The sequence below is a fragment of the Lethenteron reissneri genome, chromosome 59 (genome assembly GCF_015708825.2).
Source record: "Lethenteron reissneri isolate LAM-NWPU_2019-01 chromosome 59, ASM1570882v1, whole genome shotgun sequence".
NCBI lineage: Eukaryota > Metazoa > Chordata > Hyperoartia > Petromyzontiformes > Petromyzontidae > Lethenteron > Lethenteron reissneri.
The window spans coordinates 1,336,028-1,360,970 of NC_083837.1; the positions used below are offsets into that span (position 1 = coordinate 1,336,028).

At 59.3% G+C, this 24,943-nt stretch overlaps 1 protein-coding gene across 1 annotated transcript in view; it reads right to left on the minus strand.

The window, feature by feature from the left end:
- Positions 1-3,269: 3,269 nt before the first annotated feature.
- LOC133357714 (inositol polyphosphate-4-phosphatase type I A-like) overlaps positions 3,270-24,943 on the minus strand; it is a 42,338-nt gene continuing 20,664 nt past the window's right edge. Inside the window, 18 exon segments of the mRNA XM_061575808.1 lie at positions 3,270-3,292; positions 3,934-4,043; positions 5,250-5,404; positions 6,084-6,204; positions 7,356-7,460; positions 8,872-9,012; positions 10,005-10,137; positions 10,797-10,920; positions 12,732-12,782; positions 12,784-12,820; positions 12,822-12,882; positions 13,742-13,808; positions 14,122-14,280; positions 14,753-14,900; positions 16,765-16,867; positions 18,800-18,907; positions 21,971-22,104; positions 23,238-23,397. Of these exon segments, the coding sequence (XP_061431792.1) occupies positions 3,270-3,292; positions 3,934-4,043; positions 5,250-5,404; positions 6,084-6,204; positions 7,356-7,460; positions 8,872-9,012; positions 10,005-10,137; positions 10,797-10,920; positions 12,732-12,782; positions 12,784-12,820; positions 12,822-12,882; positions 13,742-13,808; positions 14,122-14,280; positions 14,753-14,900; positions 16,765-16,867; positions 18,800-18,907; positions 21,971-22,104; positions 23,238-23,397 (1,940 nt within the window).

Below are 24,943 nucleotides of genomic sequence, written 5' to 3' on the forward strand. Positions count from 1 at the left end.
GGTAGTGTGGAGTAGGGGTAGGAGTAGGGTGGGGTAGTGTTGGGTAGGGTTAGAGGTAGGGTCGAGTAGTGTAGTGTGGGGTTAGTGTAGGGTAGAGTTGGGTAGGGTTAGGGTTATGGTGGCGTACTGTGGGGTAGGGTTAGAGGTGGAATTGGGTAGGGTTAGGGGTAGGGTGGGGTAGTGTGGGGTAGGGGTAGGGTGGGGTAGGGGTAGGGGGTAGGGTTGGGGGTAGTGGGGTGGTAGGGGTAGGGTGGGGTAGGGGTAGGGTTGGGGGTAGTGTGGGGTAGGGGTAGGGTGGGGTAGTGTGGGGTGGGATAGGGGTAGGGTGGGGTAGTGTGGGGTAGGGTAGGGTGGGGTAGTGTGGGGTGGGGTAGGGGTAGGGTTGGGGGTAGTGGGGTAGGGGTAGGGTGGGGTAGTGTGGGGTGGGATAGGGGTAGGGTGGGTAGGTGGGGTAGGGGTAGGGTGGGGTAGGGGTAGGGTTGGGGGTAGTGTGGGGTAGGGGTATGGGGGGTAGTGTGGGGTAGGGGTAGGGTGGGGTAGGGGTAGGGTGGGGGTAGTGTGGGGTAGGGGTATGGTGGGGTAGTGTGGGGTAGGGGTAGGGTGGGGTAGGGGTAGGGTTGGGGGTAGTGTGGGGTAGGGGTATGGTGGGGTAGTGTGGGGTGGGGTAGGGGTAGGGTTGGGGGTAGTGGGGGGTAGGGGTAGGGTGGGGTAGGGGTAGGGTTGGGGGTAGTGTGGGTAGGGGTATGGTGGGGGTAGTGTGGGGTAGGGGTAGGGTGGGGTAGGGGTAGGGTTGGGGGTAGTGTGGGGTAGGGGTATGGTGGAGTAGTGTGGGGTAGGGGTATGGTGGAGTAGTGTGGGGTAGGGGTATGGTGGAGTAGTGTGGGGTAGGGGTAGGGGTGGGTGGGGGGGGTAGTGTGGGGTAGGGGTATGGTGGGGTAGGGTTGGGGGTAGTGTGGGATAGGGTAGGGGTAGGGTTGGGGGTAGTGTGGGGTGGGGGTAGTGTGGGGTTGGGGGTAGTGTGGGGTAGGGGTATGGTGGGGTAGGGGTAGGGTTGGGGGTAGTGTGGGGTGGGGGTAGGGGTAGGGTTGGGGGTAGGGTTGGGGGTAGTGTGGGGTGGGGGTAGTGTGGGGTAGGGGTATGGTGGGGTAGTGTGGGGTGGGATAGGGGTAGGGTTGGGGGTAGTGTGGGGTAGGGGTATGGTGGAGTAGTGTGGGGTGGGGGTAGTGTGGGGTAGGGGTAGGGGGGGGTTCGAGGTGGAGTTGGTGTGCAGTAGGGTAGAGATAGAATAGGGCTGGATCCTGGATAAGTTGGGTGGGGTGGGGTGGTGTGGGTCAGGGTTGTGTAGATTGAGCGTTAATACGAGCAGTGGGGTAGCGTGTGTCAGCGGTCGGATTTAGGTTTCGTGATTAGTTAGGGTTAGTAAGGGTAACGTTTAGGTGAAGAGTTAGTGTGGGTAGGGGTAGGTTAAGGGTTAGTGTGGGTCAGGGTGAGTGATAGGGTTATAGGTAGGGTTATTGTGGGTCAGGGTTAGTGGTAGAGTCAGTGAGGGTTAGGGGTAGTGAGGGTGAGGGGTAGAGTTAGTGAGGGTTAGGGGTAGTGAGGGTGAGGGTGAGAGTTAGTGAGGTAGAGTTAGTGAGGGGTAGAGTTAGTGAGGGTTAGGGGTAGTGAGGGTTAGGGGTAGAGTTAGTGAGGGTTAGGGGTAGTGAGGGTGAGGGTGAGAGTTAGTGAGTGGTAGAGTTAGTGGGTAGAATTAGTGAGGGTTAGGGGTAGTGAGGGTTAGGGGTAGTGAGGGTTAGTGAGGGTTAGGGTTAGTGTGGGTTAAGGGTAGTGGTAGAGTTAGTGAGGGTTAGTGGTAGTGTTAGTGAGGGTGAGAGTTAGTGAGTGGTAGAGTTAGTGAGGGTTAGGGGTAGGGTAGTAGTAGGTTAATGAGGGTTAGTGGTAGGGTTAGTGAGGGTGAGAGTTAGTTAGTGGTAGAGTAGTGAGGGTTAGAGTTAGTGAGGGTTAGGGGTAGTGAGGGTGAGGGGTAGGGTTAGTGAGGGTTAGTGAGGGTTAGGGTTAGTGAGGGTTAGGGGTAGTGAGGGTGAGGGGTAGAGTTAGTGAGGGTTAGTGGTAGGGTTAGTGAGGGTGAGAGTAGTGAGTGGTAGGGTTAGTGAGGGTTAGGGTAGTGAGGGTTAGGGTTAGTGAGGGTTAGGGGTAGTGAGGGTTAGTGTAGAGTTAGTGAGAGTTAGAGAGGGTTAGTGAGGGTGAGAGTTAGTGAGGGTGAGAGTTAGTGTGGGTGAGAGTTAGTGAGGGTTAGGGGTAGGGGTAGAGTTAGTGAGGGGTAGAGTTAGTGAGGGTGAGAGTTAGTGTGGGTGAGAGTTAGTGTGGGTAAGAGTTAGTGAGGGTGAGAGTTAGTGTGGGTGAGAGTTAGTGTGGGTGAGAGTTAGTGAGGGTTGGGGTAGGGGTAGAGTTAGTGAGGGGTAGAGTTAGTGAGGGTGAGAGTTAGTGTGGGTGAGAGTTAGTGAGGGTGAGAGTTAGTGTGGGTGAGAGTTAGTGAGGGTTAGGGGTAGGGGTAGAGTTAGTGGGGTAGAGTTAGTGAGGGTGAGAGTTAGTGTGGGTGAGAGTTAGTGAGGGTTAGGGGTAGGGGTAGAGTTAGTGAGGGGTAGAGTTAGTGAGGGTGAGAGTTAGTGTGGGTGAGAGTTAGTGTGGGTAAGAGTTAGTGAGGGTTAGGTGTATGGGGTAGAATTAGTGAGGGTGAGAGTTAGTGTGGGTGAGAGTTAGTGAGGGTGAGAGTTAGTGAGGGTTAGGTGTATGGGGTAGAATTAGTGAGGGTGAGAGTTAGTGTGGGTGAGAGTTAGTGAGGGTGAGAGTTAGTGAGGGTTAGGTGTATGGGGTAGAATTAGTGAGGGTGAGAGTTAGTGTGGGGTAGAGTTAGTGAGGGTAAGAGTTAGTGAGGGTGAGAGTTAGTGAGGGTGAGAGTTAGTGAGGGTTAGGTGTGTATGGGGTAGAGTTAGTGAGGATTAGTGAGGGGTAGTGAGGGTTAGAGTTAGTGAGGGTGAGAGTTAGTGTGGGTGAGAGTTAGTGTGGGGTAGAGTTAGTGAGGATTAGTGAGGGGTAGTGAGGGTTAGAGTAGTGAGGGTGAGAGTTAGTGTGGGTGAGAGTTAGTGTGGGGTAGAGTTAGTGAGGATTAGTGAGGGGTAGTGAGGGTTAGAGTTAGTGAGGGTGAGAGTTAGTGTGGGTAGAGTTAGTGAGGATTAGTGAGGGGTAGTGAGGGTGAGAGATTGTGAGGATTAGGCACACCCTGTGACGATTGCTCCTCGTTCGACACAACACGGCAATCACGTCACCCGCAAATCACTCACGGGGCAATCATCTCTCCAGCTCCCTTAGCGGCCAACACCCACCCAGCGGGCGGGGGGGGGGGGGTGAAAGGGGGGGGGTGGCCTTGCCATGGGCTGGCCTCTGAAACGTTCCCTTCCACAGGAATCAACAACAAAGACCTGGACAGGGAGGGTTGTGGCCTTGCCATGGCCTCTGAAAGTTCCCTTACACAGAAGGCGACAACAAAGAACTGGACAGGAGTGTGTGGTTGTGGCCTTGCAATGGGCTGGGATATGAAACGTTCCCTTCCACAGAAGTCGACAACAAAGACCTGGACAGGAGTGGGTGGATGTGGCCTTGTCATGCCTCTGAAACGTTCCCTTCCACAGGAATCAACAACAAAGACCTGCACAGGGGTGGGTGGATGTGGCCTTGCCTCGGCCCCTGAAACGTTCCCTTCCACAGGAGACGACAACGCAGAGCTGGACAGGGCGTGCACGATAGCAACGTGCCGTGTCCGTCCCACTGCCGCATGGCGGTCGCCTGCTGGCTCTCACCCCCCCCCCACCACCGACCACCGCCACCACCACACCGCCACCACCGCCACCGCTTCACGTGGTCCACCTTCCGTACGTCCCCCGGGTGGCCGGTAGAAGCGCGGGAAGGTGGCGAGCTGCAGCGTGTGGAACGCGTAGCGTCGACAGCCCACGTTCTTGGCAGCGTTCTCCAGCCGGCAGCCCTCACTGGCCAAAGACAAAGGTGCAACCCGTCCCCCCCCCCCCACCCCCCAGCATAGCCATCAACAGGAGTGTCGTAGTGAGCGGCACCTGCGGAGGCCGGCACGGCAACGGCGCACTCACCCCCCCGGTGAAATGTTAACTACAGCCTGAAATGTCTGGTCTACAGGAGGTCGTGGGTTCGATCTAAACCCCGCAGATGCCTGCTGTATATTTGGAGTTGGTTGCGTGTTCTCTCTCTCTCCCCGTGGTGAGATGTTGACTACCTCGCCTGGTCTACAGGAGGTCGTGGGTTCGATCTAAACCCCGACGATGCCTGCTGTATATTTGGAGTTTGTGTGTCTCTCTCTCTCTCCGTGGTGAGATGTTAACTACCCGCTGGTCTACAGGAGGTCGTGGGTTCGATCCCGACCCTGACGCCTGCTGCTGTATACAGAGAGTGTGCGTGTCTCTCTCTCTCTCTCTCTCCGCGGTCGCGTGGATTTGTCTCCGCGTCCTCCAGTTTTTGCCCTCCACATTTAGAATCGACGTCAACGTGTTTGAGAATTATTTGGCTGCTGCGAACATCCACGCTGACGATGAGCCACTTCGCCATCATTTGTGGCCAGGTCACTTCTGCAAAGAGCTAAACATCTCAGTGGGCTTCGCCTCGTAAACTAGCAAGAGAGTTTAAGAGTTCATCTTCTTGGTTCTTTCGGTAAAGTCACGTAGAATGGAAATAATAAAATAATAAAATAAACATAATAAAATAATTCTCACGACGTTTCGGCCCAACGCAAGTAGCCGTGAGAATTATTGTATTATGTTTTATTTTATTATTTTATTATTTCCATTCTACGTGATGACTTTACCTGAAAGAACCAACAAGATGAATCCCTGCAGTCACGTAAGAAGCTTTAAATCGAAATTTAGGTGTTAGGATGTTAAAACACCAAACTGAAATCTTTCACAAGGAATCGTGTCTGCATTAACCACAATGCTTGTGGGCAGAATGCAAACAAAAAACACACTCTGATAATATATGCATTGTCTTTGAAATTGATTGGTCCAGACCAGAGGAAGCCAAAAAGCCCTTTAGCGTCCTCTGGTCTTCTACGTGACTTTACCGAAAGAACCAAGAAGATGAATCCTTGCAGTCACGAAAGAAGCTTTAAATCGAAGTGTAAGAGTTGTTATAGCCACAACAAGTCACCCTCGCCCCGCACTGCCCACCTGCGCATGCAGTTGAGGGCCGCAGAGAAGGCGGAGGCCGGGAGGCCGTGGCGGTCCCTGAGCAGGGCGCACTGCTCCAGTGTCACCGACATGGCCGTGCGGTCCTTGGCGCTCTTGCAGCTCGTCACGCGCACGCCACGCAGACGCTGGCACACCTGTACGTGCACACGCACGCACACACGCATGTGCACACGCAGGTACACACGCACGTGCACACGCACGTGCACACGCACGTACACACGCACGCGCACACACACACACGGACGCACACGCGCGCACCTCCGATAAGCTTGATTGGTGGCGAGGTGAGTGCATGGCGAGGGGCAAGTTTGTGCGTCGAACTTCTCTCGCGCCGTGCGTAGGCCAACCGTGCTCATCGCAGGTGCGGCATCGAGGGCGGGCGCGGGGCAGCGAGCGCCGGTGTGGGGTGACGGGGGGGGGCAGGTGAGGGGGGGGGAGGGGGGAGGTGAGGGGTGAGGTGAGGAGGGGTGAGGTGAGGGTGAGGGGGTGAGGGGTGAGGGTGAGGTGGGGGTGAGGTGAGGGGTGAGGTGATGGGTGAGGGGGTGAGGTGAGGGGGGTGAGGGTGAGGTGAGGGGTGAGGGTGAGGAGGGTGAGGTGAGGGGTGAGGTGAAGGGTGAGGTGAGGGTGAGGTGAGGGGTGAGGTGAGGGGGGGTGAGGTGGTGTAGTGAGGTGAGGTGAGGTTGAGGTGAGGGGGTGAGGTGAAGGGGTGAGGTGAGGGTGAGGTGAGGGTGAGGTGAGGGATGAGGTGAGGGGTGAGGTGAGGGGCAGGTGGCGGGGGGGGGGGGGGGGGGGAGTCCAAGGGGCAGCCCTCACCTGTGCGGCCGCCTGCAGGACGTGGACGTTCTTGTTGCGCCGAGAGGCGGCCGACTTGGCGAGCTCCTCCAGCAGCTCCGGGAGGGGGCGCCAGCAGCCAGGGGGGGAGCGTCGCCCGCGGCTCTGCTGCACAGACAAAGTCCACACCCCCCCACCCCCCGACCCCCACGCGCGTAGCCTTGACGGACCGGTTGGGGAGCGTGCGACGTGGGTGGCGTGGTGAGGTCGTGGGTTCGATCCCGACCCTGACGCCTGCTGCTGTATATTTAGAGTTTGCGTGTCTCTCTCCCCGTGGTGAGATGTTGACTACCTCGCCTGGTCTACAGGAGGTCGTGGGTTCGATCCCGACCCAGACGCCTGCTGCTGTATATTTGGAGTTTGCGTGTCTCTCTCCCCGTGGTGAGATGTTAACTACCTCGCCTGGTCTACAGGAGGTCGTAGGTTCGATCCCGACCCTGACGATGCCTGCTGCTGTATATTTGGAGTTTGCGTGTCTCTCTCTCTCCCCGTGGTCGCATGGATTTGTCTCCGCATCCTCCAGTTTTTGACCTCCACATTTAGAATCGACGTCGCGCGTTTGAGAATTATTTGGCTGCTATGAACATCCACGCCGACTTTTGCCGTGCCCAGGCAAGCCCGCGACCGGGACGGGTAATTGTCACCGGTGTTGGCCGCGAGCGGGAATAGAATTCGGGTCGCCGGGTTCGTAGTGAACGGCGCGGTAACCGCTGCGTTACCGCTCCCCAGGTGCAGACACACACGAAGAAAAAACAAAGATACCCTGTATAGCCTGAACAGACTGTTGGGGCAAGTGCTGTTAGCGAGCACATATGAAGGCCGGCACGGCAAACGAGGGGGTGGGAGGCCAGCACCACGCCCGGCCGCCTTTGTCTCCCCAGTGGCGATGTTTACTACACACCGCACCGGGTACTCATTTGAGGCTGAGTCAACCAAGGGGAGGCCCAGGACCGGTTCATATAATCGTCACTGGTGTTGGCCGTGAGCGGGAATCGAACCCACGTCACCGGGATCGTAGCGCTAACCGCTACACCACCGCTCCCCACACACACAGACAAAGATACCCCGTATAGCCTGAACAGACTGTTGGGGCAAGTGCTGTTAGCGAGCACCTATGAAGGCCGGCACGGCGCACAAGGACAATGGGTGGCCAGCACCACGCCCGGCCATACACGCACACACACACGCACGCGCACAGGTACACACACACGCGCACAGGTACACACGCTCACACGCGTGCAGGTACGAGGGAGCTACTCACGGGAGGGCAGGTAGGCGCACGCAAGCTTGTGGTAGGCACGCAGACGCTCACAACTCTCAACACACAGCTGCTCCTGCAGAGACGTGTCCCCGTGAAACCTACAGGCGGAGACACGGAGACACGGAGACATGAGACACGCACAGACACCACGTGCAGAGACATGGAGACACTGAGACACAGAGACATCACATGCTGAGACACCACACACACAGAGACACCACACACACAGAGACACCACACACACAGAGACACTCACACAGAGAAACTCACACACAGAGACACACTCACACAGAGACACCGCACACACAGAGACATCGCACATACAGAGACACACACACACAGAGACATCGCACACACAGAGACACAAAGACAAAGACAAAGATCCCCCGTATAGCCTGAACAGACTGTAGGGGCAAGTGCTGTTAGCGAGCACCTATGAAGGCCGGAACGGTACACGAGGGGGTGGGTGGCCAGCACCACGCCCGACCGCCTTTGTCTCCCTAGTGGCGATGTTTACACACCACACCAGGTACTCATTTAAGGCTGAGTCGACCTAGGGGAGGCCCAGGACCGGTTCAGATAATCGTCACTGGTGTTAGCCGTGAGCGGGAATCGAACCCGGGTCGCCAGGTTCATAGCGCAGCGCGCTAACCGCTACACTACCGCTCCCCACAGAGACACGCACACACAGAGACACACACACACAGAGACACACGCACACAGAGACACTCACACACAGAGACACACTCACACAGAGACACCGCACACACAGAGACATCGCACACACAGAGACACTCACACACAGAGACACTCACACACAGAGACATCGCACACACAGAGACACACACACACAGAGACACACACAGAGACACTCACACAGAGACACCGCACACACAGAGACACTCACACACACAGAGGCACGCACACACACAGAGACACGCACACACACAGAGACACTCACACACACAGAGGCACGCACACACACAGAGACACTCACACACACACAGAGACACACACACACAGAGACACACACAGAGACACTCACACACACAGAGGCACGCACACACACAGAGACACTCACACACACACAGAGACACACACACACAGAGACACACACAGAGACACACACACACAGGTGGTGGGTGGGGGTCGAGTTGGTGGGTGGGGAGCGAGGTGGTGGGTGGGGGTCGAGGTGGTGGGTGGGGAGCGAGGTGGTGGGTAGGGAGCGACGTGGTTGGTGGGGAGCGAGGTGGTGGAGCGAGCGAGGTGGTGGAGCGAGCGAGCAAGGTGGTGGAGCGAGGTGGTGGGTGGTAAGCGACGTGGTGGAGTGAGGTGGTGGGTGGTGGAGCGAGGTGGTGGGTGGTGGAGCGAGGTGGTGGAGCGAGGTGGTGGGTGGTGGAGCGAGGTGATGGAGCGAGGTGGTGGGTGGTGGAGCGAGGTGGTGGAGCGAGGTGGTGGGTGGTGGAGCGAGGTGGTGGAGCGACGTGATGGAGCGAGCGAGCGACTCGCCTTTCGACAAGCGTCTGCTGCTCGTTGATGCCGATGCTGAAGAGTGCGCTGCTGACGGGGACGAGGGCCCCGTCCCTCAGGGGCTCGGGCAGCGTGCGGAACATCGCCACGGGCAGAGGGACGCTCACCACGCAGCCCTCCCTGCGCACACCGCACGCGCCGCGTGATGAGAGTATCGCCGCGTGTGTGCTGCGCGTGTGCTGCGAGTGTGCTGCATGTGTGCTGCGTGTGTGTGCTGCGTGTGTGTGCTGTGTGTGTGTGCTGTGTGTGTGTGCTGTGTGTGTGTGCTGCGTGTGCTGTGTGCTGTGTGTGTGCTGCGTGTGTGTGCTGTGTGTGTGTGCTGCGTGTGCTGTGTGTGTGCTGTGTGTGTGTGCTGTGTGTGTGCTGCGTGTACTGCGTGTGCCGCGTGTGTACTGCGTGTGTACCGCGTGTGTGCCGCGTGTGTACTGCGTGTGTGCCGCGTGTGTACTGCGTGTGTACCGCGTGTGTACTGCGTGTGCTGTATGTGTACTGCGTGTGTACCGCTTGTGTACTGCGTGTGTACCGCGTGTGTACTGCGTGTGTACCGCGTGTGTAATGCATTTGTGCTGCGTGTGTGCCGTGTTTACCGCGTGTCTGCCGCGTGTTCGTGCGCGCATGTACTGTGTGTACTGCGTGTGTACTGTGTGTACTGCGTGTGTACCGCGTGTGTACCGCGTGTTCGTGCGCGCATGTACTGTGTGTACTGCGTGTGTACTGTGTGTACTGCGTGTGTACCGCGTGTGTACCGCGTGTTCGTGCGCGCATGTACTGTGTGCAAGGGCAGCGATGGAGCAGGGGGTCAGCGCTACGCTGCGCTACGAACCCGGCGACCCGAGTTCGATTCCCACTCACAGCCGTCAACACCCGTGACGATTATCTGAACCGGTGCTGGGCCTCACCTAGGTCGACTCAGCCTCAAATGAGTAGCCGGTGCGGCGTGTTAATATCGCCACTGGGGAGACAAAGGCGGCCGGGCGCGGTGCTGGCCACCCACCCCCTTGTGCACCGTTCCGGCTTTCATCGGTGCTGCTCGCTAACAGCACTTGCCCTAACAGTCTGTTGAGGCTACGCGGGGGATCTTTATCTTTGTACTGCGTGCGCGTGCGAGTTACCCGTCCTCTGTCAGAGACGGCAGCAGGCTGTCCCCCTCGGAGCCGGGAGGCGACAGGGTGAGACGCAGGGAGACGCGGTGAGACAGGTCCATCACGGACACTGCCATGTCCTCCAGCATCGCCTGCTCATCCCCTACGCACGGAGAGAGACGGCAAGAGACAGACAGAGAGAGACAACTAGCACGGTATCAGCAAGGCTCGATTAGTGCGACTCGCTACTCTACGGGACGTCTGGCAAAAGCGTTAGCGAGCTGCAGGGTGCACAACATTCTCGGGCACCTGGTGTGACGGGGTACCGCAAGATAACACTACCTCGCCTGGTATGCAGGAGGTCGTGGGTTCGATCCAGACCCTGACGCCTGCTGTATATTTGGAGTTTGCGTGTCTCTCTCGCTCTCCCCGTGGTGAGATGTTAACTACCTCGCCTGGTATGCAGGAGGTCGTGGGTTCGATCCAGACCCTGATGCCTGCTGTATATTTGGAGTTTGCGTGTCTCTCCCTCTCTCTCCGTGGTGGTGTGGATTTTTCTCCGAGTCCTCCAGTTTTTCCCCTCTACGTTCAGAGTCAACGTCACCGCTTTCATAGTATTTGGCTGCTGCTGCTACAAATGTCCACGTAACACTTTGCCGAGCCGTCATTCGTGATCGCCAGGCCGCTCCCGAAAACAAGAGCTCCCGTAACACAGTATCTTGGTGGGGCCTTGCACAGAGTTTGAGAATAGGTGTGTACTCACCGTAGGTGCTCAGGAGGGGTGGGGCCTTGCACAGAGTTTGAGGATAGGTGGGTACTCACCGTAGGTGCTCAGGAGGCTCTCGAAGCACACGAGGAGGCCCGCGTGCTGCAGCTGCTGCAGGAACGCCGCGTCGCCGAGACCCGCACGCAGGCGCAGCACGCAGCCCACCACCAGCGCCGACAGCTGGGGAGGGAGACAAAGACGGAGGTGGGGGGGGGGAGTCATGAAGCCAGCGATCAGGGAGAGACGAGGGTTGGGGTCGCGAAGCCAGTGATGAGGGTGATGATACAAAGATGGCAGGTGAGAGGGGGGTGGGTGATCACGTAGCCAGTGAAGAGGGGATCGAACCCTCGACCTCCTGCATACCAGGCGAGGTAGTTAACATCTCCTAGCCACCGTGATGCTCATGAGGCAGGGAGACAAAGGTGGCTGTGAGGGGGGGGGTGTCGGTGTCGGTGGTGGTGGGTGGCGGTGAGCGGGGGGGGGGGGGGAGGGTGGCGGTGAGCGGTGGGGGGGGGTGGTGGGTGGCGGTGAGCGGGGTGGGGGGTGGTGGGTGGCAGTGAGCGGGATGGGGGTGGGTGGGTAGTGGTGAGCGGGGTGGTGGGTGGCGGTGAGCGGGGGGGGGGGGAGGGTGGCGGTGAGCGGTGGGGGGGGGTGGTGGGTGGCAGTGAGCGGGGTGGGGGGTGGTGGGTGGCAGTGAGCGGGGTGGGGGGGTGGTGGGTGGCGGTGAGCGGTGGGGTGGTGGGGGGTGGTGGGTGGCGGTGAGCGGTGGGGTGGTGGGGGTGGTGGGTGGCGGTGGAGCGGTGGGGTGGTGGGTGGCGGTGAGCGGTGGGGTGGTGGGGGGTGGTGGGTGGCGGTGAGCGGTGGGGTGGTGGGTGGCGGTGAGCGGTGGGGTGGTGGGTGGCGGTGAGCGGTGGGGTGGTGGGGGGTGGTGGGTGGCGGTGAGCGGTGGGGGTGGTGGGTGGCGGTGAGCGGTGGGGTGGTGGGTGGCGGTGAGCGGTGGGGTGGTGGGTGGCGGTGAGCGGTGGGGTGGTGGGGGGTGGTGGGTGGCGGTGAGCGGTGGGGTGGTGGGTGGCGGTGAGCGTGGGGTGGTGGGGGGTGGTGGGTGGCGGTGAGCGGTGGGGTGGTGGGTGGCGGTGAGCGGTGGGGTGGTGGGGGTGTGGGTGGCGTGAGCGGTGGGGTGGTGGGTGGCGGTGAGCGGTGGGTGGTGGGGGGGTGGTGGGTGGCGGTGAGCGGTGGGGTGGTGGCGGTGAGCGGTGGGGTGGTGGGTGGCGGTGAGCGGTGGGTGGTGGGTGGCGGTGAGCGGTGGGGTGGTGGGGGTGGTGGGTGGCGGTGAGCGGTGGGGTGGTGGGTGGCGGTGAGCGGTGGGGTGGTGGGTGGCGTGAGCGGTGGGTGGTGGTGTGGCGGTGAGCGGTGGGGTGGTGGGTGGCGGTGAGCGGTGGGGTGGTGGGTGGCGGTGAGCGGTGGGGTGGTGGGGGGTGGTGGGTGGCGGTGAGCGGTGGGGTGGTGGGTGGCGGTGAGCGGTGGGGTGGTGGGTGGCGGTGAGCGGTGGGGTGGTGGGGGGTGGGTGGCGGTGAGCGGTGGGGTGGTGGGGGTGGTGGGTGGCGGTGAGCGGTGGGGTGGTGGGGGGTGGTGGGTGGCGGTGAGCGGTGGGGTGGTGGGGGTGGTGGGTGGCGGTGAGCGGTGGGGTTGTGGGGGCGGTGGGTGGCGGTGAGCGGTGGGGTGGTGGGGTGGCGGTGGGTGGCGGTGAGCGGTGGGGTGGTGGGGGTGGTGGGTGGCGTGAGCGGTGGGGTGGTGGGGTGGCGGTGGGTGGCGGTGAGCTGGTGGGGGTGGTGGCGGTGAGCGGTGGGTGGGTGGGGGCGGTGGGTGCGGTGATCGGGTGGGGTGGTGGGGTGGCGGTGGGGTGGCGGTGGTGTGGGGTGGTGGTGGCGGTGAGCGGTGGGGGTGGGGGTGTGCGGAGCGGTGGTGGGGGGTGGTGGTGGCGGGTGGTTCACGGTGTGGGAATCGACGACGTCCCGCCGGTGGCTCAGCGACGAGCCCCAGCAGGGCTTCGCTCTCCAGGGCGATCGCCAGCAGGGCCCTGCAGCGCATCGCACGCGGCGCTCCACAGCGGGGGCGCCAGCAGCGACACGCGTGCAAGCAGGTCTGCAAAGACAAAGATCCCCCACGTAGCCTGTAACCAGACTGTCGGGGCAAGTGCTGTTAGCGAGCACCTATGAAGGCCGGCACGGCACACGAGGGGGTGGGTGGCCAGCACCACGCCCGGCCGCCTTTGTCTCCCCAGTGGCGATGTTTACTACACACCGCACCAGGTACTCATTTGAGGCCGAGTCAACCTAAAGGGAGGCCCAGGACCGGTCTAGATAATCGTCACCGGTGTTGGCCGTGAGCGGGAATCGAACCGGGGTTCGCCGGGTTCGTGGCGCAGCGTGGCGCTAACCGCTGCACCACCGCTCCCCGTACGCAGGTCTGCACCCGCAGACACACAAGACAAAGACCCCCCATGTAGCCCACACAGGCTGTACGGGCCAAGTGCTGGTAGCAGCGCCCGATCAAGGCCGGCACGGCAACACGAGGGGGTGACGTGGCCCGCACCGCCACGCCTGGCCACCTGTGTCTCTCTCAGATGTTGACGGGTTCGATGCGCAGCGTGCCCACTGCTGCACCACAACGTGCCCCACTGCTGCACCACAACGTGCCCCACTACTGCACCACAGCATGCCCCACTGCAGCACCACAACGTGCCCCACTGCAGCACCACAACGTGCCCCACTGCAGCACCACAGCGTGCCCCACTGCAGCACCACAACGTGCTCCACTGCTGCACCACTGCTGCACCACTGCTGCACCACAACGTGCCCCACTACTGCACCACAGCATGCCCCACTGCAGCACCACAACGTGCCCCACTGCAGCACCACAACGTGCCCCACTGCTGCACCACAACGTGCTCCACTGCTGCACCACTGCTGCACCACTGCTGCACCACACACACCGTCCTTACCGTGTTCAGGTCCTGAACTCAGCAACAGCAATTCCAGCTCCTCCTCCACTCTGCTCAGCAACAGCCTCTAAGTACAAACACACAGAGTGAGTACACACACAGAGTGAGTACACACACACAGAGTGAGTACACAGAGTACACACACAGAGTACACACACAGTACACACACAGTGAGTACACACACAGAGTGAGTACACACACAGAGTAAGTACACACACAGAGTGAGTACACACACAGAGTGAGTACACACTCACTCCTCACTCACTCAGGAATGGAACTCGGGTCGCCGGCTTCGCGGCGCAGCGTAGCGCTAACCGCTGCACCACCGCTCCCCACACACACTCACTCTGATAAGAACGCTCGCTCACACACCCACTCACCCATTCACGGCGTGACGCCACCCGCAGCGTGGAGCTTGTGGATGAGCCGGTGGCGGCGGTTGTGGCAGCGAGTCCCGTCTCCTGGCCCTCGCTCCGCATCAGCCGCAACACGGCCTCACACACCGCTTCCCGCTCACACAGCGACACCAGCTGCTGCGTCTGTGGGGGTGCGGGAGGAAGGGGGGTGTGACGGGGGGGGGGGTGGGAGTGTGAGTGGGTGAGTGTGAGTGGGTGAGTGAGAGTGAGTGGGTGAGTGAGAATGTGAGTGGGTGAGTGAGAGTGTGAGTGGGTGAGTGCGAGTGGGCGAGCGTGAGTGGGCGAGAGTGAGTGGGTGAGTGAGCGTGCGAGTGGGTGAGTGCGAGTGAGAGTGGGCGAGCGTGTGGGCGAGCGTGTGGGTGAGCGTGTGAGTGGGCGAGCGAGAGTGGGTGAGCATGAGTGCGAGTGGGCGAGCGTGTGGGCGAGCGTGTGGGTGAGCATGCGAGTGGGCGAGCGTGAGTGTGAGCCTTGCTGCGAGCGGGCGCGGGGCCTAGCGGGCCATGGGTGACCGGGTGAGCGTGAGTGGGTGAGTGCGAGTGCAAGTGGGTGAGCGTGAGTGGGTGAGCGCGAGTGCGGCGGGCGTCGCGTCCCTCACCGCGTCAACCAGGTGAGCGAGGTGAGCGGAGAGCTCTTCGGTGGTGAGCGGCGAGGCGGCGAGAGATGCGTGGTGCGAGTCGAACCGAAGCTTCAGCTTCCAGAGACGCTGCAGCAGAGACCTCATCTCGTCCTGCTCACCCAGCACACTGGGAGGGGGGGGGGGGGGGGCAGGGTGAGAGACAGCTTGGATCACGACCTACAAGACCATCACTCAAAACTGCTCTAGAGGATTCATCTTCTTGGTTCTTTTGGTAAAGTCACGTAGAAGGAAAATAATACAAATAAAACTTAATAAAATAATTCTCACGACGTTTCGGCCACAACGCAAGCAGCCGTCTTCAGGTGAAGAACAGGTCTGTTGGGAAGACAGAGTCTGAATGACCTGTTCTTCACCTGAAGACGGCTGCTTGCGTTGTGGCCGAAACGTCGTGAGAATTATTTTATTATGTTTTATTTTTATTATTTTATTATTTCCCTTCTACGTGACTTTACCGAAAGAACCAAGAAGATGAATCCCTGCAGTCACGAAAGCTTTAAATTGCTCTAGAGGAGTCGTACAACCCTAGCTGCCACTGCTATCCAGTGGCCTGAAATCAAATCTATCGCTACGGATGACCAATGCGAGAAATCATCATGTATTTTTAAATCCTTTATATTAAGTTCGCTTGCTTGCTTGCGTGCTTGCTTGCTTGCTTACGACCGTGCAAATCTTTCGGTCGTTTTTTAACCCACTTCCCGTGATCCAATCGAGCTGACATTTTGCACACAGACTCGTTGTGCGAGACAATTAATGTTCGTGAAAAAAAAAATTCCAAAATGTTACACTATTTAGGGAAAACAAATTAAGTATTTAATTACCAATTGCTTAATACTGGCAGACAATCATCTGACCCATAGGTGGCAGCCATCTCAAGCCAGAGGACGAGAGGACTCTAGCCGCCATGCATATAAAGGATTTAGAGTGAAAAACGTTGTTTTTACGGGTTATACGTATTATTATAGTGTGCTGCTGCTGCTACTACTATTGCTACTCCTGCTATTATAGATTTGACTCATGCAGCTAGCGAAGGCTGCTAGGTTTAGTAGTATATGTTATGCATGTCGCTATTGTTAACTTCCAATCACATTTCTTATGATCACTGTTACATTGTTTTTGTAGCATTATTTTAGTAATTTCTAGAAACGTTTAGTTTAGCCCGATTTTTTCATGTAGTATAGAGTTAGACTTAAACATTTTTATCTAAATTGCATTATGATTGTTATTGTGATCTAACAAAAAAATTGGATTTTTTTTCACGGTTTCGTACGCAGTATAAACAAATGGTGCTTTTCCTGGAAGATTTTATTGTTTTTGTAGGGGATGGTTCAATTTGCGCACAGTAAATTGCAGAGGTGTGGACTCGAGTCATGTGACTTGGACTCGAGTCAGACTCGAGTCATGAATTTGATGACTTCAGACTCGACTTGGACTTGCATAACAATGACTTTGTCCGACCTCTGAGGTGTGGACTCGAGTCATGTGACTTGGACTCGAGTCAGACTCGAGTCATGAATTTGATGACTTCAGACTCGACTTGGACTTGCATAACAATGACTTTGTCCCACCTCTGAGGTGTGGACTCAAGTCATGTGACTTGGACTCGAGTCAGACTCGAGTCATGAATTTGATGACTTCAGACTCGACTTGGACTTGCATAACAATGACTTTGTCCCACCTCTGGTAAATTGTAAATGTATCTTGTCATTTTACTGTTTGTTGCGGTCGCACCCGAATCAAGAGCCGAATAACTCACGGGGTAATTCCAAACGAATGAAACTGAAAACTGAAACGGGGGGCAAACGAGATGGAGAGAGAGAAGAGAGAGAAGAGAGAGGGGGGGCAGAGAGACAAGGGGAGAATGATGGAGAGGAAGAGAGTGAGAGAAAGAGAGTTAGAGGGATAGGTGAGTCATGAGTAGAGGTGAGTGGAGGTGAGTGATGATCGGGGGGGGGGTCTGTAAACCTCCTCACCCGAGGCGGGCCCCCCGTGCCATCAGACTCCGCAGCCCCCCGCCCTTGAATCCGAGGACGTGGGCCGCGGGGGCTCCCACAGTCACCACGTCGTACGTGCAGTCTGGGGGGCACCGCACACGGACGCATTTGTCTCCCGCGACATCGTACTGGCGGCGTGCGACTGGGCGTGTCGTCACCGTGTCTGTGTGTGTGCGTGTCGTCACGTGTCTCTGCATGCACCGTGTCTCTGCGTGTGCGTGTCGTCACCGTGTCTCTGCGTGTGCGTGTCGTCACCGTGTCTCTGTGTGTGCGTGTTGTCCCGTGTCTCTGCGTGTGCGTGTCGTCACCGTGTCTCTGTGTGTGTGTGTTGTTACTGTGTCTCTGCGTGTGCGTGTCGTCAGCGTGTCTCTGTGTGTGCGTGTCGTCACCGTGTCTCTGTGTGTGCGTGTCGTCACGTCTCTGCGTGTGCGTGTCGTCACGTGTCTCTGTGTGTGCGTGTTGTCAGCATACCGCGCCGCGTGTCATCCCCGTGTCTCTGTGTACGCGTGTCGTCACCGTGTCTCTGCTTATGCATCGTCAGCGTACCACGCTGCGTGTCGTCACCGTGTCTCTGTGTGTGAGTGTCGTCACGTGTCTCTGTGTGTGCGTGTCGTCACCGTGTCTCTGTGTGTGAGTGTCGTCACGTGTCTCTGTGTGTGCGTGTCGTCACCGTGTCTCTGTGTGTGAGTGTCGTCACCGTGTCTCTGTGTGCGCGTGTCGTCACGTGTCTCTGTGTGTGCGTATCGTCACGTGTCTCTGTGTGTGCGTGTCGTCACGTGTCTCTGTGTGTGGGTGTTGTCACGTGTCTCTGTGTGCGCGTGTCGTCACGTGTCTCTGTGTGTGCGTATCGTCACGTGTCTCTGTGTGTGCGTGTCGTCACGTGTCTCTGTGTGTGCGTGTCGTCACGTGTCTCTGCGTGTGCGTGTCGTCACGTGTCTCTGCGTGCGCGTGTCGTCACGTGTCTCTGCGTGTGCGTGTCGTCACCGTGACTCTGTGTGTGCGTGTGGTCCCCGTGTCTCTGTGTGTCGTAACCGTGTCTCTGTGTGTGCGTGTCGTCACCGTGTCTCTGCGTGTGCGTGTCGTCACGTGTCTCTGCGATTGCGTGTCGTCACCGTGTCTCTGCGTGTGCGTGTCGTCACCGTGTCTCTGCGTGTGGTCCCCGTGTCTCTGCGTGTGCGTGTCGTCACCGTGTCTCTGTGTGTGCGTGTCGTCACCATGTCTCTGCGTGTACGTGTCGTCACCGTGTCTCTGCGTGTGCATCGTCAGCGTACCGCGCCGCGTGTGCGTGTCGTCACGTGTCTCTGCGTGTGCGTGTCGTCACGTGTCTCTGCGTGTGCATCGTCAGCGTACCACGCCGCGTGTGCGTGTCGTCACGTGTCTCCGCGTGTGCATCGTCAGCGTACCATGCCGCGTGTGCGTGTCGTCACGTGTCTCTGCGTGTGCATCGTCAGCGTACCACGCCGCGTGTGCGTGTCGTCACGTGTCTCTGCGTGTGCATCGTCAGCGTACCACGCCGCGTGTGCGTGTCGTCACGTGTCTCTGCGTGTGCATCGTCAGCGTACCACGCCGCGTGTGCGTGTCGTCACGTGTCTCTGCGTGTGCATCGTCAGCGTACCACGCCGCGTGTGCGTGTCGTCACGTGTCTCTGCGTGTGCATCGTCAGCGTACCACGCCGCGTGTGCGTGTCATCCCCGTGTCTCTGCGTGTGCATCGTCAGCGTACCGCGCCGCGTGTGCGTGTCGTCACGTGTCTCTGCGTGTGCGTGTCGTCACGTGTCTCTGCGTGTGCATCGTCAGCGTACCACGCCGCGTGTGCGTGTCGTCACGTGTCTCCGCGTGTGCGTGTCGTCACGTGTCTCTGTGTGTGCGTGTCGTCACGTGTCTCTGCGTGTGCGTGTCGTCACGTGTCTCTGCGTGTGCATCGTCAGCGTACCGCGCCGCGTGTGCGTGTCGTCACGTGTCTCCGCGTGTGCGTGTCGTCCCCGTGTCTCTGCGTGTGTGCATCGTCAGCGTACCGCGCCGCGTGTGTGCGTCCTGCACCCGCAGCCGCTGCACGTGCAGGTTAATGGGCACGAAGGAGAGCGCTCGCTCCCTCCGCAGACGGCTCGCCTTGAAGTTCGGCCCTGTACAAAGGCAAAGATCCCCCACATAGCCTCAGCAGGCCTTTGGGACAAGGTGGTGCTAGCACGCACCTACGCGCCTGGTGAGCGTGGCGGTGAAGAGTGTGGCGAGTCACCGTGGTGAGCGTGGCGGTGAGGAGTGTGGCGAGTCACCGTGGTGAGCGTGGCGGTGAGGAGTGTGGTGGTGGTGAGGAGTGTGGTGGTGAGTAGTGTGGTGAGTCACCGTGGTGAGCGTGGCGGTGAGGAGTGTGGTGGTGGTGAGGAGTGTGGTGGTGAGTAGTGTGGTGAGTCACCGTGGTGAGCGTGGCGGTGAGGAGTGTGGTGAGTCGTGGTGGTGAGGAGTGTGGCGAGTCACCGTGGTGAGCGTGGTGGTGAGGAGTGTGGCGAGTCACGGTGGTGAGCGTGGCGGTGAGGAGTGTGGTGAGTCACGGTGGTGAGCGTGGCGGTGAGGAGTGTGGTGAGTCACCGTGGTGAGCGTGGCGGTGAGGAGTGTGGTGGTGGTGAGGAGTGTGGTGGTGAGTAGTGTGGTGAGTCACCGTGGTGAGCGTGGCGGTGAGGAGTGTGGTGGTGGTGAGGAGTGTGGTGGTGAGTAGTGTGGTGAGTCACCGTGGTGAGCGTGGCGGTGAGGAGTGTGGTGAGTCGTGGTGGTGAGGAGTGTGGCGAGTCACCGTGGTGAGCGTGGCGGTGAGGAGTGTGGCGAGTCACCGTGGTGAGCGTGGCGGTGAGGAGTGTGGCGAGTCACCGTGGTGAGCGTGGCGGTGAGGAGTGTGGTGAGTCACCGTGGTGAGCGTGGCGGTGAGGAGTGTGGTGGTGGTGAGGAGTGTGGTGGTGAGTAGTGTGGTGAGTCACCGTGGTGAGCGTGGCGGTGAGGAGTGTGGTGGTGGTGAGGAGTGTGGTGGTGAGTAGTGTGGTGAGTCACCGTGGTGAGCGTGGCGGTGAGGAGTGTGGTGAGTCGTGGTGGTGAGGAGTGTGGCGAGTCACCGTGGTGAGCGTGGTGGTGAGGAGTGTGGCGAGTCACGGTGGTGAGCGTGGCGGTGAGGAGTGTGGTGAGTCACGGTGGTGAGCGTGGCGGTGAGGAGTGTGGTGAGTCACCGTGGTGAGCGTGGCGGTGAGGAGTGTGGTGGTGGTGAGGAGTGTGGTGGTGAGTAGTGTGGTGAGTCACCGTGGTGAGCGTGGCGGTGAGGAGTGTGGTGGTGGTGAGGAGTGTGGTGGTGAGTAGTGTGGTGAGTCACCGTGGTGAGCGTGGCGGTGAGGAGTGTGGTGAGTCGTGGTGGTGAGGAGTGTGGCGAGTCACCGTGGTGAGCGTGGTGGTGAGGAGTGTGGCGAGTCACGGTGGTGAGCGTGGCGGTGAGGAGTGTGGTGAGTCACGGTGGTGAGCGTGGCGGTGAGGAGTGTGGTGAGTCACCGTGGTGAGCGTGGCGGTGAGGAGTGTGGTGCGTGACCGTGGTGAGCGTGGTGGTGAGGAGTGTGGTGAGTCACCGTGGTGAGCGTGGCGGTGAGGAGTGTGGCGAGCCACGGTGGTGAGCGTGGTGGTGAGGAGTGTGGTGAGTCACCGTGGTGAGCATGGTGGTGAGGAGTGTGGTGAGTCACCGTGGTGAGCGTGGCGGTGAGGAGTGTGGTGAGTCACCGTGGTGAGCGTGGTGGTGAGGAGCGTGGCGAGCCACAGTGGTGAGCGTGGCGGTGAGGAGTGTGGTGGTGGTGAGGAGCGTGGCGAGTCACCGTGGTGAGCGTGGTGGTGTGGAGTGTGGTGAGTCACCGTGGTGAGCATAGCGGTGAGGAGTGTGGTGAGCCACGGTGGTGAGCGTGGTGGTGAGGAGTGTGGCGAGCCACAGTGGTGAGCGTGGTGGTGAGGAGTGTGGCGGTGGTGAGCGTGGCGGTGAGGAGTGTGGTGAGTCACCGAGGTGAGCGTGGCGGTGAGGAGTGTGGCGGTGGTGAGCGTGGCGGTGAGGAGTGTGGTGAGTGACCGTGGTGAGCGTGGTGGTGAGGAGTGTGGTGAGTCACCGTGGTGAGCGTGGCGGTGAGGAGTGTGGTGAGTCACGGTGGTGAGTGTGGTGGTGAGGAGTGTGGTGAGTCACCGTGGTGAGCGTGGTGGTGAGGAGTGTGGCGAGCCACCGTGGTGAGCGTGGCGGCGAGGAGTGTGGTGGTGGTGAGGAGTGTGGTGAGTCACCGTGGTGAGCGTGGTGGTGAGGAGAGTGGTGAGTCACCGTGGTGAGCGTGGTGGTGAGGAGAGTGGTGAGTCACTGTGGTGAGCGTGGTGGTGAGGAGTGTGGTGAGTCACCGTGGTGAGCGTGGTGGTGAGGAGAGTGGTGAGTCACTGTGGTGAGCGTGGCGGTGAGGAGTGTGGTGAGTCACCGTGGTGAGCGTGGTGGTGAGGAGTGTGGTGAGTCACCGTGGTGAGCGTGGTGGTGAGGAGTGTGGTGAGTCACCGTGGTGAGCGTGGTGGTGAGGAGTGTGGTGAGTCACTGTGGTGAGCGTGGTGGTGAGGAGTGTGGTGAGTCACCGAGGTGAGCGTGGCGGTGAGGAGTGTGGCGGTGGTGAGCGTGGCGGTGAGGAGTGTGGTGAGTGACCGTGGTGAGCGTGGTGGTGAGGAGTGTGGTGAGTCACCGTGGTGAGCGTGGCGGTGAGGAGTGTGGTGAGTCACGGTGGTGAGTGTGGTGGTGAGGAGTGTGGTGAGTTACCGTGGTGAGCGTGGTGGTGAGGAGTGTGGCGAGCCACCGTGGTGAGCGTGGCGGCGAGGAGTGTGGTGGTGGTGAGGAGTGTGGTGAGTCACCGTGGTGAGCGTGGTGGTGAGGAGAGTGGTGAGTCACCGTGGTGAGCGTGGTGGTGAGGAGAGTGGTGAGTCACTGTGGTGAGCGTGGTGGTGAGGAGTGTGGTGAGTCACCGTGGTGAGCGTGGTGGTGAGGAGAGTGGTGAGTCACTGTGGTGAGCGTGGCGGTGAGGAGTGTGGTGAGTCACCGTGGTGAGCGTGGTGGTGAGGAGTGTGGTGAGTCACCGTGGTGAGCGTGGTGGTGAGGAGTGTGGTGAGTCACCGTGGTGAGCGTGGTGGTGAGGAGTGTGGTGAGTCACCGTGGTGAGCGTGCAGGCTGGTGAGGGCCTCTGTGTAGGCCTCCACGTGTTCTGTGCCCAGGGACAGGAGGCGTTGGCGCCGCTCTTCCACGCGGGCGGGAAGAAGGGGGTCCACACTTTGCAGTAGAGAGAGCCTGGCAGGTCAAGGGGACGACAAACACACAGGGGTACAAAGACAAAGATCCCCCGTGTAGCCTTTAACGGGCTGTTGAGGCAAGTGCTGCTAGAGGGTAGCACCGAAAAGCAGGCGCAGCACACGAGGGGGTGGGTGGCCAGCACCACGCCCGGCCGCCTTTGTCTCTCCCCCAGTGGCGATGTTTACTGCACACCGCTATGGGTACTCATTTGAGGCCTGGGACTGGTTCAGATAATCGTCAGCGGTGTTGACCGTGAGCGGGAATCGAACCCGGGTCGCCAGGATTGTAGCGCAGCGATAACCGCTACACTACGGGATACACACACGGGGTACACACACAAGTGCGTGTGTCTCTGTGTCTCTGTGTCTCTCCATGCCTCTACCCGTGTCTCTGCGTGCGCGTCTCTGCATCGCTCCGTGTGTCGCGACGTTCTTACCCCATGCCCCTAGAGGACATCCGTGAAAAAGAGCTTGCGAGCTCGTCGGATTCCTCCGGTGTACACAAATATTCTCATTCTGTCTCCGTGTCTCTGCTCGTGTCTCTCCGTGTCTCTGCCCGCGTCTCTGCGCGTGTCTCTTCGTGTCTCTGTGCGTGTCTCTGCCCGCGTCTCTACGCGCGTGTCTCTCCGTGTCTCTGCGCGTGTCTCTCCGCGTCTCTGCTTGTGTCTCTGCGCGTGTCTCTCCGCGTCTCTGCGCGTGTCTCTGCGCGTGTCTCTCCGCGTCTCTGCGCGTGTCTCTGCGCGTGTCTCTCCGTGTCTCTGCGCGTGTCTCTCCGCGTCTCTGCGCGTGTCTCTGCGCGTGTCTCTCCGCGTCTCTGCGCGTGTCTCTGCCCGCGTCCCTCTGCACGTGTCTCTCCGCGTCTCTGCGCGTGTCTCTCCGCGTCTCTGCGCGTGTCTCTGTGCGTGTCCCTCTGCGCGTGTCTCTGCCCGCGTGTCTCTGCGCGTGTCTCTCCGTGTCTCTGCGCGTGTCTCTGCCCGCGTCCCTCTGCGCGTGTCTCTCCGCGTCTCTGCGCGTGTCTCTGCCCGCGTCCCTCCGCGCGTGTCTCTCCGTGTCCCTCCGCGCGTGTCTCTCCGCGTCTCCGCGCGTGTCTCTGCGCGTCTCTGCGTGCGCGTGCGATGCGAGGGAGCGCACCACGCCGACAGCTGGCGGAGTCTCATCTGCAGCAGCTGGCGCGGAACGTGGAAGGAGAGACGCGACTCGGCCATGCGCTCCTGCACCGCGAGCAGCGGCCGCTGCGGCGCCTCCACGTGGCCCGGCACGCGGTACGTGCGCACGCACTCGTTGCAGAACACTGCCGACGAGACAGAGGCACAGTTCCCATTCCCCGTGCCGCCTGTTCGCGCGGGCGGCCGCGCCTGCCAGGGCCGCACGCGCTTCCGATAAGCGCGGACGGCTACATACGGTGCGGAAGAAGGTCAGACGTAGGCTACGTACGTATGGACACGTGCGCGGACGGACACGTGTACGCGCACACACGCTCGCTGCTTCGCTCACACACTCGCTCACTCGTTCACGCGCTCACTCGCCCACTCGCTCATTCCTTCACGCACTCACTCACCCACTCGCTCACTCGCCCACTTGCTCATTCCTTCACCCACTCGTTCACGCACTCACTCGCCCACTCGTTCATTCCTTCACCAACTCGTTCACGCACTCACTCGCCCACTCGCTCATTCCTTCACGCACTCGTGCACTCACTCACCAACTCACCGACTCACGCAAAAAGTTAAAGCTAAAGGGCCCCCCGCCCCTGTATAGCCCACACCGGGTACTGAGGCAAATGCCCGTTAGTGAGCGGCAGCACCTATCAAGGCTGCATATGGACGCAGACACAAAGATCCCACATATAGCCTTAACAGACTGTAGGGGCAAGTGCTGTTAGCGAGCACCTATGAAGGTCGCAACGGTACACGAGGGGGTGGGTGGCCAGCACCACGCCCGACCGCCTTTGTCTCCCCAGTAGCGATGTTTACTCCACACCGTACCAGGTACTCGAGGCCGAGTCGACCTAGGGGAGTCCCAGGACCGGTTCAGATAATTGTCACCGGTGTTGGCCGTGAGTGGAGATCGAACTCGTGTCGCCGGGTTCATAGCACAGCGTGCTAACCGCTACACCACCGCTCCCCCAGACACACACACATATGCACACACACTCACTATTTACCTCGCCTGCTCACTCACTCATTCACTCGCTCATTCGTTCATTCACTCACTCATCCACTCAGTCGCACACTGACGCATGCCCTGCCAGCGATGATGATGGTGATAATGTGAGTTAAAACGATGTCAATAATGTTGTTATTGATGATGGTGATGTTGGTGATGTTTGTAATGATCATGAAGATGATGCTGGCGATGTTAGTGATGACGTTAGTCACGATGAAATTAGTGATGATGATGATGACGATGTTAGTAATGATGTTTGCAATCGTGATGATGGTGGTGATGTTAGTGATGATGATGTTGGTGATGATGATGTTAGCAATGATGATGTTCATGATGGTGATGTTTGTGATGATGATGTTGGTAATGATGTTAGCAATGATGATGTTCATGATGGTGATGTTAGTGATGATGATGTTCATGATGGTGATGTTAGTGATGATGGTGTTGGTAATGATGTTCGCAATGATGATGTTTGTGATGATGATGTTAGCGATGATGTTAGCCATGATGTTGGCGATGATGGCGATGATGGTGACGGTGGTGATGATGATGAGGACGATGTTAGTAACGATGTTTGCAATCGTGATGATGGTGGTGATGTTAGTGATGATGATGTTGGTAATGATGTTGGCAATGATGATGTTCATGATGATGATGATGTTAGCCATGAT